The sequence below is a fragment of the Leucoraja erinacea genome, chromosome 37 (assembly GCF_028641065.1).
Source record: "Leucoraja erinacea ecotype New England chromosome 37, Leri_hhj_1, whole genome shotgun sequence".
In the NCBI taxonomy this organism is placed as follows: domain Eukaryota; kingdom Metazoa; phylum Chordata; class Chondrichthyes; order Rajiformes; family Rajidae; genus Leucoraja; species Leucoraja erinaceus.
Window position 1 is genome coordinate 2,041,307 of NC_073413.1, and position 16,676 is coordinate 2,057,982.

General features: G+C 53.2%; 1 protein-coding gene across 1 annotated transcript in view; it reads right to left on the reverse strand.

Annotated features, from left to right (window-relative positions):
• f8a (coagulation factor VIII associated) overlaps positions 1-16,431 on the reverse strand; it is a 24,814-nt gene extending 8,383 nt beyond the window's left edge. Inside the window, exons 1-8 of the mRNA XM_055663033.1 lie at positions 16,303-16,431; positions 14,536-14,582; positions 12,907-12,979; positions 10,878-11,037; positions 7,320-7,388; positions 4,204-4,324; positions 3,657-3,749; positions 1,489-1,553 (exon numbers count right to left, since the gene is read on the reverse strand). Coding sequence (XP_055519008.1) covers positions 1,489-1,553; positions 3,657-3,749; positions 4,204-4,324; positions 7,320-7,388; positions 10,878-11,037; positions 12,907-12,979; positions 14,536-14,582; positions 16,303-16,361 — 687 coding nt within the window. The 5' untranslated portion in view covers positions 16,362-16,431. The remainder of the gene's footprint in view (positions 1-1,488; positions 1,554-3,656; positions 3,750-4,203; positions 4,325-7,319; positions 7,389-10,877; positions 11,038-12,906; positions 12,980-14,535; positions 14,583-16,302) is intronic.
• Between the last annotated feature and the right edge of the window lie 245 nt (positions 16,432-16,676).

Genomic DNA, 16,676 nt, shown 5'->3' on the forward strand with positions numbered 1-16,676 from the left:
GCGCGGAGGTCGAGTGATCCCGTACGAGTTGATGTGAAGTTCGAGCGAAGTCCGCATTAGGCGCACGGCGCCAAGACGCTGCGTATGCCCGTTGAGGCGGTGCGTATGGGCTCAATGCGGCTACGGGCCGGTAGGCCGTTGTCGCGCGGAATGTTTGAACGCGCGATGTCGGGAACAGCTCCGCGCAACAACCTTATACGGCTCCGGCGATCGAAGTGGGACCGGCTCAAGCGACCACGTTAGGTCGCGCTTGCCGCATGCCGTCGCATGCTCGTGGGACAAGCCCTTAAGTAGCACAACCAACAAACTCGGGGAGGCTCCAGAGGAGCTTTACGAGAATGATCCCAGGAACGATTCGGGTAATGTTTGATGAGCGGCGGCGCTGACTTTAACATCGCGGAGCCTGGGATCTCTCGCCGAGATCGCCAGTGCTGGAGCTACACCCAGTGCGGCCTGTCGGCTTCGGAAGCCGCAGTCTCCGGTAAGGAAGCGGCCGTTCCAGGCATCCCAAGCCGCTGAGAGGATTCTCCCAACGCCGGAGCACCATCACCCGGCGAGAACGGCCTGGAACATCGGGCCTCCGTAAAGACGGCTGCGGAGAACTCAAAAGGCCCGACTATGGGTGGACATGGACTTTGTGCCTTCCCTCATAATGGGAATAATTGTGGGGGGTGATGTTTTTTATGTTTAAATTTCTTTATTATTGTTATGTTGTATTCTTTTTTTTATGTGCTGCAATGGCAACAAGCATTTCACTACACCAATTGGTGTAGGTGACTAATAAAGAACCTTTGAACCTTTGAGCGTGTGACGGCACTGGGCCTGTACACGCTGGAGTTTAGAAGGATGAGGGGTGACAATAGACAATAGGTGCAGGAGTAGGCCATTCGGCCCTTTGAGCCAGGACCGCCACTCAATGTGATCATGACCTCATTGAAACTTACTGAATAGTGAAAGGCTTGGATAGAGTGAATGTGGAGAGGATGTTTCCACTAGTGGGAGAGTCCTGGACCAGAGGCCACAGCCTCAGAATTAAAGGATGCACTTTTAGAAGGAGATGAGGAGGAATTTCATTAGTCAGAGGGTGGTGAATCTGTGGAATTCATTGCCTGAGACGGCTGTGGAGGACAAGTCAATGGATATTTTAAGGCGCAGATTGACAGATTTTTGGTTAGTATGGGGAGAAGGCAGGAGCATGGGGTTGAGAGGGAAAGATAGATCAGGTATAATTGTTTAAGAAGGAACTCCAGATGCTGGAAAATCGAAGGTAGACAAAAGTGTTGGAGAGACTCAGCGGGTGCAGCAGCATCTATGGAGCGAAGGAAATAGGCAACTTTTCAATTGAATGGCGGAGTAGGGGCTCTATGACTGACACCCGAACTAGTGAATGGGTGATCGCTGGTCGGCAATGGACTGGGTATGTTTCCATGCGGTATCGCTAGCCGCAAGGGGCACTGACAGTGTGGCGGGCAGCGGGCGAGCCCTTACCTGGAGCAGCATCAGCAGCAAGACCCGGCACACCTCACACCTGGCGATGATATCCACAAACGCACCTGCAAATGTCAACACAGGGAACACTTTGCTGCTCGCTGTAGGTTTCGTTTCAGAGTTTCACTGTGGAAACAGGACCTTCATCCCACCGAGTCCGCACCCACCACCAATCACCCTCTACAATAGAAACATAGAAACATAGAAATTAGGTGCAGGAGTAGGCCATTCGGCCCTTCGAGCCTGCACCGCCATTTAATATGATCATGGCTGATCATCCAACTCAGTATCCCGTACCTGCCTTTTCTCCATACCCTCTGATCCCCTTGGCCACAAGGGCCACATCTAACTCCCTCTTAAATATAGCCAATGAACTGGCCTCAACTACCCTCTGTGGCAGAGAGTTCCAGAGATTCACCACTCTCTGTGTGAAAAAAGTTCTCCTCATCTCTGTTTTAAAGGATTTCCCCCTTATCCTTAAGCTGTGACCCCTTGTCCTGGACTTCCCCAACATCGGAAGTTCCATCCTAGACACTTGGGACAATTTACTGAAGCCCATTAACCTTTGAAACACTTTAATTCTCCTTCCCATTCCCACATAGACCTTTCTGTCCTGGGTCTCCTCCATTGTCAGAGTGAGGCTAAATGCAAATTGGAGGAACAGCATCTCATATTTTGCTTGGGCAACTTACAGCCCAGTGGTATGAATGTTGATTTCTCTCACTTCAGGTAGCCCCGGCATTCCCTCTCCCTCTATCCCTCCCCCACCCAAGTCGCACCAGCTTCTCATTCTCACCCAACAAACAGTTTACAATGGTAGACAAATTGCTGGAGAAACTCAGTGGGTACGGCAGCATCTATGGAGCGAAGGAAATAGGCAATGTTTCGGCCCGAAACGTTGCCTATTTCCTTCGCTCCATAGATGCTGCTGCACCCGCTGAGTTTCCCCAGCAATTTTGTCTACCTTCGATTTTCCAGCATCTGCAGTTCCTTCTTAAACAGTTTACAACGGCCTGTTTCCTTTTTCATCGCTACTTTTTTGCATATCTCTCCTTTGTTGTTCTTTATCTCTCTACATCGCCGGCTATATCTCTCGTTTTCCTTTTCCCTAACCAGTCTGAAGAAGGATCTCGACCCGAAACATCACCCATTCCTTCTCTCCAGAGATGCTGCCTGTCCCGCTGAGTTACACCAGCTTATTGTGTCATATCTTCGGTTTAAAACCAGCATCTGCAGTTCCTTCCGACACGACCGACAAATAAATGTGGGAGGAAACCGGGGCACCCGGAGCAAACCCACGGGGTCACAGGGAAGAACGTGCAAACTCCATACAGACACCACCCATAGCCAGGATCGAACCCGGGTCTCTGGCGCTGTGAGGCAGCGAGTCTATCGTTGCGCCACCGTGCTGTTCTTCACCGAGTGAGACAGAAACTTACCGGTGAAGTGGTCGGATAATTGAGCTGGTCTTCATGAGGGTAGATGTCACTGATCTTCCTCATTAAGGCATAGGAGATGGATCACCCTCCCCCTCACCTGCATCCACCTATCGCTCGCCAGGCTTTGTGCCACCCCCCCCACCCAGCATTCCTTCCCCCACCCCTACTACAATCAGTCTGAAGAAGGGCCCTGGCCTGAAGCATCATCTGCCCATGTACACCACAGATGCTGCCTGACCCCCTGAGTTACTCCAGCACTTTTGTGTCTTTCCCTGTACACTACAAAGGCGCAGCGGTAGAGTTGCTGACTCACAGCGGCAGAGACCCGCGTTCGATCCGGACTACGGGCGCTGTCCGTGCGGAGTCTGCGCGTTGTTCCCCCGTGACCAGCGTGGGTTTTCTCCGGGATCTTCGCTTTCCTCCCACACTCCAAAGACGTGCAGGTTAATTGGCTTGGTATAAATGTAAAATGGTCCATAGTGTGTGTCGGGTAGTGTACGGGGATCACATGGACTCGGTGGGCCGAAGGGCCCGTTTCTACCCTGTATCTCTAAACCGAGCTACACACAGAGAGTCGACGTTTCGGGTTGGGACCCTTCTTCACTACGCTACGCTATCAGGGGACTGAATCAGTGAACCTCCAGGGAGACTGCACACCAGGCAGTACCCACACGTACCATGCACCGCTCACCCGCACCCACCCTCACAGTGCCCGCTCCCCACACTCACCGACGGGGGCATTAGTTCCCGGTAGCTGCAGTCCCTTCTCCTGAGCCATCAGCTGCATTTCGGTGAAGACGGCCAGGGCTCCGTCATAATCGCCTGCAAGACACGTGGCGTAGCGCGACTGAGGCGATGCGTGGGAGTGGCGAGGCCCGGGGGCTAGGAGCAGCACTGTGGACCGAGCGGCCTGGAGGAAGGGCCATGGCCTGTACAGGGAACCTCCGAACCAGCCCCTCCCTGTTCATCCCCCGAGGACCAGAGACCCGGTGGGTCAGCAGTAGTGTTGCTGCCTCACAGCGCTAGAGACCCTCACAGCGCCAGAGACCCCGGTTCAATCCTGACCGCTGCGACTGTCTGGTGCTGTAGGATAGTGCTCGTGGACAGGTGATCGCTGGTCGGCACGGGCTCGGTGGGTGAATGGGTCTGTTTCAGCGCTGTATTTCTAAACTGAACTAAACCAGAGAGGGGGGGGGGGGGAGGGACGGAGGCAGACACGAGGAGCAAGGGGCCGGTGAGTGGGGGGGGGGGAAGGGAGGTGTGGGGCAGTACTCACACATTATGATCTTACAGGAAGCCACCTTGCCAAGGGACAGCAGGCATTCAATGGGCACCTGGGACTGAAGCTCGGCCGCTCTGTGATAGTACACGCACGCCTCTCCCGGTTTATTCATCTCCTTCAGAGGGAGAGAGGGAGATTCATAAACCCAGCAACAAACAACAATGGCCCATCACTGAACAACAGGGAGGGAGCAGGGAGCGGGGTGCTAGCAGTGTCAGCAACAGGTTCACTGACACCACCGTTACTCATGCTCTGACACCAATTCTCATACTCCGACACCTTTACTCACACTCTGACACTAAAGGTCACACTCTGACACTATCATTTCTCACAGCCTGCCACCACTATTAGGGGAATCGAGGACCAGAGGACATAGGTTTAAGGTGAAGGGGAAAAGATTCAATAGGAATCCGAGGGGTGACTCATTCACACTGTGTATGGAACGAGCTGCCAGAAGAGGTCGTTGAGGCAGGGACTATCGCAACATTTAAGAAACAGACGCGTACATGGATAGGTCAGGTTTGGACGTATATGGGCCAAGCGCAGGCAGGTGGGACTGGTGTAGATGGGACATGTTGGCCAGTGTGGGTAAGTTGGGCTGAAGGGCCTGTTTCCACGCCGTGTGGCTCTATGGGTGCCCTGCTCCTGCACAGTGAGATGGACTGCGTGGATCAGAGCTGGCCCAGACTACCGGTGTGGTGCCCTGCTAATGGCGGAAGGTGGCGCTGTAGCAGCAGTAGAGTTGCTGCCTTACAGTGAATACAGCGCTAGAGACTCGGGTTCGATCCCGACTACGGGTGCTGTCTGTACAGAGTTTGCACGTTCTCCCCGTGACCTGCGTGGGGTTTTCTCCAAGATCGCCGGTTTCCTCCCACACTCCAAAGACGTACAGGTTTGCAGGTTGATTTGGCTTGGTATACATGTAAATATTGTCCCTCGTTGGTGTAGGGTCGTGTTAGTGTGCGGGGATCGCTGGTCGGCACGGACCCGGTGGGCCGAAGGGCCCGTTTCCGCGCTGATTCTCTCAACTAAACTAAACTAAACAAAGGGTGAATTGGGAGATAGGATATGGAAATGGGGGACACCAGTCATACTGGTGGAAACAGGCCCTTCAGCCCAACTTGCCTATGCCGGCCAACACATATCCTTTTGTGCCATGCCTCTTCCAGTGCCCATTTAATTTCACTGAAATATCATTGTATACATGGAGTCTCCGGAGTGGAAGGCAACCTCATATCCATTACACAGCGACATCTCTTCACCGGTGGGTGGCGCGACTCACGTCGCAGCGGCCTCTGCAGCCCGTCTGTCTTTTTATTATTTTTTGTCTCGTTTGAATGTAGTTTTTATATTTTTTTGTGTATGTGTGTGGGTATGTGTGTGGGGGGGGGCGGGGGGTGGGGGAAACTTTTAAAAATCTATCCCCTGCACGGAGAACCCGACCTTTCCCCTGTCGAGTCTCCGTTGTCGTTGGGGCCCAGCACCGTGGAGTGGCCTCCAGCAGGAACCACCTGGGGCTCCAGTCACGGAGCCTGCGGACCTACTCACCATCGCTGAGCTTGCCGAGTTCGGAGCGGGAGGAGCGGTGGTGGCGCGCTGCTGCGACCCGACCCCGGGGATTCGGAGGCTTACCGCAGGTCTGGCGGACAGGAACACCGGGAGCCCGCGGGTCCCTGCTGGGAGACCGCTTTTCGGGGCTTCCGCAACGGCGACTTCGCCCGCCCGAGTTGCGGGGTTGAAGAGTACCTGGAGCGGGGCCTTACATCATCACCCGGCGCGGCTTGGAATGGCTGCGGGACTTTGCTAGCGCCCGCCGGGGGCTCCAACAACAAGACCCGGAGCGTGGCCTTGCATCACCTGGCGCGGCGTTAAAGGGCCGTGGGACAATTACCATCGCCCGCCGGGGGCTTTGACTTTGACTCTGACATCGGGAGGGGATTGGGAAGTGCAGGGGAGAGATAAGTCTTTGCCTTCCATCACAGCGAGGAGGAGATGCGCTGTGATCGATGTTTGTGTAAACTGTGTTGTGTCTTGGTTCTTTCTTGTGTGTATGACTGCAGAAACAACATTTTGTTTGAACCTCAATGGGGTTCAAATGACAAATAAATTGTATTGTATTGTATTGTATTGTATTGATAAAAGCTGTCCAGTCTGACCTCCCCAGAGGAGCATGGGTGAAGCTCCACAGACTTGGTACTGGAGTTGGGCGTTTCAATGCCTGCGTGTGGAGATGGGGGCTCCCTCTGCCAGAGCCCAGCCTGTGAATGTGGAGCAGAACAACAGACGGCCAACCATGTCATCTCTGGGTGCCCGCTCTACCACCCACCAAATGGAGCTGTGTCAGGGCCTGGCAGATATTGACACCAACAGAGACAACAACCTGGCTGCTCAACACCCGGCTTGAGATCTAACTAGTCCTTTGGTTTATTTATGTTTCATTCGCAAGAAGATTGTATCCATTCCATCATCTCCACTGGCAGCACCTTGCAGTCACCACATACACTCAGTGTAAGAGACCTGCCCTCTCTGACCCCCCTTGTGAATGTTTGCCCTTTGTATTTGTGATCATCAACGAATAAAGTTAAGGATATTGTTCACTCTTGGATGACAGCTCTCAGGGCTAATGGAATCAAGGAATATGGGGAAAAAGCAGAACGGGGTACTGATTCTCATGATCAGCCACGATCATATTGAATGGCGGTGCTGGCTCGAAGGGCCGAATGGCCTACTCCTACACCTATTTTCTAAGTTTTGGGGGTGTGTTTATCACAGCGTGAATTTGTTACAAAACAAGGTGAGAGGGAGGAGAAAAGCTTTCACTGAGGAAGGGTCTCGACCCGAAACGCCACCCATTCCTTTTCTCCGGAGATGCTGCCTGGCCCGCTGAGTTACTCCAGCATGTTGTGTCTATCTTCGATGTAAACCAGCATCTACAGTTCCTTCCAACAGACCTCACCTATCCATGTTCTCTACAGATGCTGCCTGACCCGCTGAGTTTCTACAGCGTCTTGTGTTTTGCTTAAGACTCCAGCATCTGCAGTTCATTTGTGCTTCCCATTTCCACATCCTATCTTCCTGTGTTCTCTTGCGGAAGTGTGTGCTGCTCTTACCTTCAAAGCATTCCCCAGCTCCAAGCAGAGACTAGCGGCCATGACAGGCTGGTTCAGCTCGATGTAGACCTGTGGGTGGGAGATTGGGAGAGAAGGGGAGAGGGGAGAGAGAGATGGAGAGGGGGGGGGGGGGGGGGGTGGGGGGTGGAGGAAGAGAGGGAGAGACCAGTAGAGTATTACCATACCCAACCACATCCCCAAAGGTAGTCATAAGATGCTGGAGTAACTCAGCGGGACAGGCAGCACCTCTGGAGAGAAGGAATGGGTGATGTTTCGGGTCGAGACCCTTCTTCAGACCCGATTTTGAAGGAGTCCTTCCCCCATTAGGCAAGTGTACAGAAACAGTCCTTTTCCCCAGAGATGCTGCCCGACCCGCTGAGTTTGTGTGGAAATACACGACAGAAATAGTCCACTGATCCTGCGGGCAATAGGTGCCATAGTATGCCGCCATTTTCCAAATCCATGCCAAATCTGGTTGCGAGGAGCGTTGCCCGCTCCGATTGGTACAAAACAAGGAGAGGGGCGTGAGAGGGAGGGAGAAAGCTTTCAACGAGGAAGGGTCTCAACCCGAAACGCCACCCATTCCTTTTCACCGGAGATGCTGCCTGACCCGTTCGTTGAGATTGTGTGGAATAGTCCTCTGATCCCGCGGGCAAGAGTCTACGCCACACACCACAACCCGAAACGGGCCTGTGTCGCGGGATCTCGCCGTGTGCATAGGCCGGCTCCACGTTCCTCACATACAGCGGGGCGCAGCGGTAGAGTTGCTGCCTCACGGCGCCGGAGACCCGGGCTCGATGCCGACTACGGGAGCTAGCTGTGTGCGGAGTTTGCACGTTCTCCCCAGCGGCCTGCGTGGGTCCGTTCCGGGCACCCGCACGGGACGTGTGAAAGACAAATGCAATTGCAAAATAATAAGATGAGGTTGAAAGAGTTACAGGACATCTGTTTATCTACCATGAGGTGGGACTGAGATGTGTTTGTTGATCTCTGTCTTTTGAAGGTGCATGATTTATAATAGTTCTATGACCATTGGGAAAAAGGACAAAAGACTCCGGAGGATTGGCGGCAGGATAGAACAAGCAGAGGATTGAAGTTCGGGAATCTGTTAACCCCTTCAGTTACCCAGCACTTGAACGCGTGGGAGAGATCCATAGTGGCAGGCACCATACGTTTCACAGCATGGAGAAATGATTCACTAGCTCTGATGGATTCACTCAATCTTCCCACCAGCAGGTTCACACAGTGGAGAAACTAATTCCCTGTCCCGACTGTGGGAAGGGATTCACTCAAGCCTGCAACCTGAAGAGACACCAACAGCAAGTTGGCGCTGAGGAGAAACCAACTCCATGTCCAGATTTTAGAAGGATGAGAGGGTATCTCATTGAAACATATATTTAGAAGGATGAGAGGGTATCTCATTGAAACATATATTTAGAAGGATGAGAGGGTATCTCAATGAAACATATAAGATTGTTAAGGGCTTGGACACGCTAGCGGCAGGAAACATGTTCCCGATGTTGGGGGAGTCCAGAACCAGGGGCCACAGTTAAAGAATAAGGAGTAAGCCAATTAGAACGGAGACGAGGCAACACTTTTTCTCACAGAGAGCGGTGAGTCTGTGGAATTCTCTGCCTCAGTGGGCGGTGGAGGCAGGTTCTCTGGATGCTTTCAAGAGAGAGCTAGATAGGGCTCTTAAAAATAGCGGAATCAGGGTATAAGGGGAGAAGGCAGGAATGGGGTACTGATTGGGGATGATCAGCCATGATCACATTGAATGGCGGTGCTGGCTCGAAGGGCCGAATGGCCTACTCCTACACCTATTTTCTAAGTTTCACCTACTTCCTATTTTCTATTGATTGTATGAAGGGATTCAATGATTCTTCCAGCGTGCTGACCCAGCGGCGAACTCACACTGGGGAGAGGCCGTCCACTTGTTCTGTGTGTGGGCAGGGATTCACTGGGTTGAACTACCTGGAAACACATGAACGACTTCACACTCCATTCCCTTGTTCTGTGTGCGGGAAAGTATTAATAGATACATCTCGGCTACAGATACACCTGCGGGCTCACACTGGCCGTCCACTTGTTCTGTGCGGGAAAGGGGTTTCCTAACTTAGCTGTGTTACAGAGACTCCAGAGAATTCCCACTGGAGAGAGGTCGTTCACCGGCTCTGAATGTGGGAAAGGATTCATTCAGTCTTCCCAGCTGAAGGCCCACCGCAGGGAAAGCACTCGCGTCTTCCAAATGCGGGCAGGGCTTCACTGATGGGTGCAACCTGATGACTAGCCAGCACATTCACACTGAGTTCAGGCTGCCCACCTGTTGTGTGTGTGGGAAGGGTTTAGTCTTCCACCCCGATGACCCATGAGTGGGGAGTTTAAATAAGCTGTCTGTTCTCTGTTTAACCATCACAGTTTTCTTTTGGGCGGCCAGGGTGGCGCAGCGGTAGAGTTGCTGCCTTACAGCGCCGGAGACCCGGGTTCCATCCCGACTACGGGCGTGTCTGTACGGAGTTTGCACGCTCTCCCCGTGACCTGCGTGGGTTTTCTCCGAGATATTCGGTCTCCTCCCACACTCCAAAGCCGTACAGGTTTGGAGGTGAATTGGCTTGGTGTATGTATAAATTGGCCATAGGGTGTGTAGGATAGTGTTAGTGTGGGGGATCGCTGATCGGTGTGGACTCGGAGGGCCAAAGAGCCTGTTTCCGTAATGTATCTCTAAACTAAACTAAAGGTAAAAAGCTTAAGTACCTGCTACAGAAAACAACATCAAAGTAATTATCTACATCAAAGAAATATTCTGTACATAAGGAATAGATTCATCTATTTTTTGGGCCCCCTTATTGAGGATATGCTGGCTCTGGAGAGGGCCCAGAGGAGGTTTATAAGAATGATTCTAGGATTGAGTGGGTTAGCGTGGTTTAGAGGCACTGGGTCTGTACTTGCTGGAGTATAGAAGGATGAGGGGACCCCTCATTGAAACTTACAGTGTAATGAAAGGCCTGGATAGAATGGATGTGGAACTGATGTTTCCACAGGTGGGAGAGTCTAGAACCAGAGGTCAAAGCCTCAGAATTAAAGGGCGCTCTTATGGAAAGGTGACGAGGAGGAACTTCTTTAGGCAGAGGGTAGTTAATCTGTGGAACTCATTGCCAGAGGGCTGTGGAGGCCAAGTCAATGGATATTTTTTAAGGCACAGATAGACATATTCTTGATTAGAACGGGTGTCAAGGGTTATGGGGAGAAGGCAGGAAAATGGGATTAGGAGGCAGAGATCAGTCATGATTGAATAGTTAATCTGTGAAACTCATTGCTGTGGAGGCCAAGTCAATGGATAACCTCCTCTGGGCCAGTAGACTCGATGGACCGAATGGCCTAATTCTACTCCTATAACTTGTGAACTTTGTTTGGCGAGCAATCTCTTGGTGTATTTGACGCTCTTAAATAAAGTTGATTGCCTTTCCCGATCTTAGTGGCGTGATTGAAGGTTTTCTCTAACAGACGGTACGGGTTGCCTGGACAGCGTGGGACAGCGAGGGTGTGCTGCCGCCTCACCTTGATGGCGAAGCTGTAGCAGTTGGTGGCGGCCTGCAGATGCTCCTCGAAGCCGGGGCACTGGAGCCGCTGGGTCTCCTTCTCGGCCTGCAGGAAGAGCCGGGCCGCGTCCGTCAGCGCCAGCGCCTCTCCGGCCGCGTTGAACAGCGTCTGCTCGCATCTGCAGCACAGGAGGAGAGCGGCGGCAATGAGGGCAAGACCACTAGCCCACGGCGGCCTCGACACAGGGGGAGCCCGGCGAGACTCAACGGGACCCACGCAGGTGACGGGGAGAACGTAGAAACTCTGCACGGGCCGCACCCGTGGTCAGGATCGAACCCGGGTCTCTGGCACTGTGCGGCACGGTTGCGCAGGAGTAGAGATACAGCTTGGAAACAGGCCCTTCGGCCCACTGAGCCCATTCCGAACAGCAATCCCCGTGTGCGTAATGACGCAGTGGTAGAGCTGCTGCCTCACAGCGCCAGAGACCCAGGTTCGATCCTGACTACAGGTGCTGCCTGTATGGAGTTTGTACGTTCTCCCTGTGACCGCGTGGGTTTTCTCTGAGATCTCCGGCTTCCTCCCACACTGCAAAGATGCACAGGTTTGAAGGTTAATTGGCTTTGGTAAAATTGTAAATAGTTTGTAGTGTGTAGGATAGTGCCAGTATACGGGATGATCGTAGGTCGGCATGGACTCGATTGGTGGAAGGGCCTGTTTCTGTGCTGTATCTCTAAAGCCTAAAGTGTATTAGTACCTTCTCAACAATAGCTTCTGCCCGGATTAGAGCTCCGTTTTGTAACCCATTCGGAACGCGGACAGTCGGGAATAAGGCCGAGATCTCACAGCTCCAGAGACCCGGGTTCAATCCAGACCTCAGCTGCTGTCTGTGCAGAGTTTGCACGCTCTCCTCTCTCGTCCCAAACACGCGAGGGTCAGCGGGTTTATTCCCCTGGTGTTGGTCAGTGGTAGAATGTGAGAGGAATTGGTGAGAATGTGGGGGGAATGGAGATTATGCTACATCTCTCATAGAGTTACACAGCGTAGAAACAGGCACTGCAGCCCAACTATTCCCATGGGATGAATGGAAGATTAGTGTAACTGGATGGTTGAAAGGCCAGCATGGACTCTGTAGGCCGAAGGGAATGTTCCTGTGCCATATCTCTCATAGAGTCATACAGCGAAGAAATAGGCCCTTTGGCCCAACTAGCCCATGCCGGCCACCGTGCTCCATTGGGAATCAGAGGATGTAGATTTAAGGTGAGGAGGGAAAGATTTAATAGGAAGCCGAGGGGTAACGTGTCTTACACGAAGGGTGGTGGGTGTTTGGAACGCGCTGCCGGAGATAGTTGAGGCAGGTACTATCCCAACTTTTAAGAAACATTTAGACAGGTACATGGACAGGGTAGGTTTAGAGGGATATGAGCCAAATGCAGGCAGGTGGGGAGGAGTGTAGATGGGATGGTGTTGTTGGTCGGTGTGGGCAAATTGGGCCGAAGGGCCTGTTTCCACACTGTGTGACCTTCTGGTGGGGACGGGAAGCCACACACAGCCCGAGCAACATGGACAGTGGCGAGAGGAGACAAGGAGAGGTTGGGGGAGCATCCTTATCCGAGGGGGAGAGCGGGGGGTGGGGGCAGTAACGCAGGGGGGGGGGGGGCCGCGGGGAACAAAGGGGGACTAAAAACGCAACACCTTGTAACTCTGTGGCGGCACTTTGCATACTTGTGAATGCAAGACATAGGCCCTCACTGCGACATGCCACACGTGACAATGAGGTATTCATTCAACCACCCACTTATGGTTTACCGACATCCTCCCCCCCCCCCCTCCACTGTGATGGCCGCCCCGGTCCCAGCGCAGCGGCAGTGCGGGTGGGGAAGGCGGGCACGGTGTGTGTGTGTGTGTGTGTCAGCCAGATCTATAGCGGTGAGACCAAGCGGAGGTTGGGCGCTCGTTTCGCCGAACACCTCCGTGACCTAGCTGACCTCCCGTGAGCACTTTCAACACTCCCCCTCCCACTCCGTCGTGTGCGGTGTGAGCTGCCTACCGTGCCACAGCTAGGTTGCAGAAGCCGGCGTACTGCAGGCACTCCTCCTGCTTCAGCTCCTTGGCCAGCTGACCTGCAACACAACCGCCTCCCGTCAGCAGGGGTGGACGCAGGCATCACGCCGCCCCTCACAAACCAGGCCAGGTGACGGGGAGGGGGGGGCAGGGGGCGGAGACCGGAGTCGGGGTGGGGGAGGGTCAGGGATGGCGACACAGGGGGCAGGGGTCAGTGATGGAGGCTGACTGGGGTCAGGGGGTCAGTGACTGGAGTCAGGGGTCGGTGACTGGGGTCAGGGGGTCAGTGACTGGGGACAGGGGTCGGTGCCTGGGGTCAGGGGTCGATGACTGGGGTCAGGGGTCGGTGACTGGGGTCAGGGTTCGGTGACTGGGGTCAGGGTTCGGTGACTGGGTCAGGGGTCAGTGCCCGGGGTCGGGGGTCAGGGGTCGGTAACTGGGGTCAGTGCCTGGGGTCAGGGGTCAGTGATGGCGACAGTGGGTCGGTGAAGGAGGCAGACCCCAGTCACCAAGGTTGGATTCAAGGCCAAGCCAATCCCTGATCGTTTCAAAGATGAATGGAAGGAATGGTCATTTAGATTTAACTCCATTTGTTATTTTTATTGATATTATTGCTAACAATTCCATTATTATTCACAGGATGTATAAAACCTAGCAGCGCAGTGGGTAGAGCTGTTAACTCACAGGTCCAGAGACCCGGGTTCGATCCTGACTACAGATGCTGTTTGTGTGGAGTTTGCACGTTCTCCTGGTGACCGCGTGGGTTATCTACAGGCTCTCAAATCCCAAAGACCGATTTCCTCCCACATTTCAAAGACGTGTGGGTTTGTAGGTTAATTGGTTTCTGTAAATTGTTCCGTGTGTGTATCGTGCTGCCTTCAGGTAGAAGGTACAGGAGCCTGAAATCTGAAGCATCCAGGTTCAGGAATAGCTACTTCCCCACAGCCATCAGGCTATTAAACTCGCCATCAAACAAAACTCTGATCATTAACAGCTCATTGCACTTTATCTGTTTAATTATGTGTGTGTATATCTATATATTCAATTGGATATGGTCACACTGATCTGTTCTGTTCTGTATTTATTTACACCTACTATATTCTGTTGTGCTGAAGCAAAGCAAGAATTTCATTGTCCTATCTGGGACACATGACAATAAACTCTCTTGAATCTTGAATGGTTTTGAATGGTGGATAACGTAGAACTAGTGTGAACGGGTGATTCTCCTCACATCGCTGCCTCACAGCACCAGAGACCCGGGTTCGATCCTGACTACGGGTGCTGTATGTATGGAGTTTGTATGTTCTCCCCGTGACCCGTGTGGGGTTTCTCCGAGATCTTCGGTTTCCTCCCACACTCCAAAGACGTACAGGTTTGTAGTCTTGGCTTGGTGTCAATGTAAAATTGTCCCTAGTGCGTGCAGGATAGTGTTAATGTGCGGGGATCCCTGGTCAATACGGACCCGGTTCCACGCTGTATCTCTAAACTAAACTAAACCATGCCACTGTAGATTGATACAGCACAGAAACAGGCCTTCTGTTGGGTCCCTGCCGGCCATCAGGCACCCATTTTCACTGAACCCATAGGTGTTCTAACGTTAACAAGTACCACTTACCGAACTGCTCACTTGCTTCCGCCACATTTGGCTTACGCAGAAACCGCCTGCAAAAAGCAAACACACAACAATCATAAGATCATGTGATAGGAGCAGAATTAGGCCATTCGGCCCATCAAGTCTACTCCGTCATTCAATCATGGCTGATCTATCTCTCCCTCCTAACCCCATTCTCCTGCCTTCTCCCCGTGACCTCTGACACCCGTACTAATCAAGAATCTATCTATCTCTGCCTTAAATATATTTACTGACTTGGTCTCCACAGCTGTCTGTGGCAAAGAATTCCACAGATTCACCACCCTCTGAATGAAGAAATTCCTCCCCATCTCCTTCCGAAAAGAACGTCCTTTAATCCTGAGGATGTGACCTCTAGTCCTCGCCTCTCCCACCAGTGGAAGAGTCCACTAGGTCAAAGGAAGTGAGACGTTCGCTGGCAGCTTGCATGGTCTCTGGTACAGGACCTGACTGAGGACTGGCACCACTGCCCACTTAACCATGGCGGGCACAGGGGCTGGAACAGACTGCCATTGGCGCGGCGGTAGGTTAATTGCCCGCTGCAGGTTTCTCCATCCATGGGATAGTTGATACAAGTGTGCAGGGAATACAATGGGACCATTGTAGATGTAGATAGACACAAAGCACTGGAGTAACTCAGCGGCTCGGGCAGCATCTCTGCATAAACCCCAAGCCATGGAGTAACTCAGCACGTCGGGCAGCATCTTTGCAGAAAAAGGATGGGTGACGTTTTCAGTCGGGACTTATCTTCAGAGAGTAACAGAGAATGCGCTGTAGACATTAACATACTTTTCAGTTGTTATTTGGAGTGTAACAGGGAGTGTCACGTGTAAAGAGACAAGAAACATTTTATAGCGAGAGGAAGTGATACTGGGAATGTGCACACAGGGGTAATAAAACAACATATTCTTACGTGGAACAGAGCAGAACAGAAAATGGGCGTATAGGGTGTTTAAGGAGCACAGGATACAGTAGATGAGGTTGGAGGAGGTGCAAGTAAACCTCTGCCTCGTCTGAAAGGACAGTCGGTGTCCTTGAACGGAGTCGAGGAGGGTAAAGGGACGGTGTTGCGTCTCCTGCGGTTGCAGGGGGAAAGTACCCGGGGAGGGGGGTGGTGTGGGTGGGAAGGGCCGAGTTGACCAGGGAGTTGCGGAGGGAAAGTGTAAAAGGCTGGAGATGGGAAGATGTGACTGGTGGTGGGAGCATGTTGGAGGTGGCGGAGGATTATGTGCTGGATGCGACGGCTGATGGGGTGAAAGGTGAGGACGGGGGGGGGGGGGAGAGAAGGAGCAAGAGCGGAGTTACTAGGCACCCATTTACATCTACAGCTGCCTATTGGTCAGCAAGGGCTCAGTGGGCCGAAGGGCCTGTTTCCACGCCGTGTGACTGTGACCGTGATACTGCCAGCTCCACAGACCCGCACCCAGAGCAAGGGCTGAGGATGGAGCAGGCTGAAGCCCCGGCAACTGGGGGACACACATCCCGCCCACATTACTTCACCCCAATCTCCGCAATGTCCACCCTCTCCTCTCTCCGTCTCCCTCTCCCACCCTCTCCTCTCCTCCCTCACATTCTCCTCTCTATCTCCCCTCATCATCTCACACTCACACTCACCCTCCTCCCTCTCCATTTTTCTACACCTTTCTCCCTCCCTCTCTCCCTCTCTCTCTCTCTCCCCCCCCTCTCCCTCCCCCCCTCTCTCCCCCCCTCCATCCCCCCCCCGCCGCCGCCGCCGCCGCCGCCATCACTCACTTCTTCAGCTTGTTGGACACGGCCCGGTATCGGAGCAAGAAATCCGCCCCGGCCGCCATCTTCCCCTCTGCCGCCCCGTGCGCCGCTCATCCCCGTCCGCCCCGGCGCTGGGGAAAGGTTCCGGACCCCGGTGTGTGTGTACGTGTGTGTCTGTGTGTGTGTGTGAGTGTACGTGTGTGTGTGTACGTGTGTGTGAGTGTACGTGTGTGTATGTGTGTGTACGCGTGTGTGTGAGTGTACGTGTGTGTGTGTGTGTGTACGTGTGTGTATGTGTGTGTGTGTGTGTACGTGTGTGTGAGTGTGTGTGTGTGTGTGTGTGTGTGTGTGTGTGTGTGTGTACGTGTGTGTTGTGTGTGTGTGTGTGTGTGTGTGTG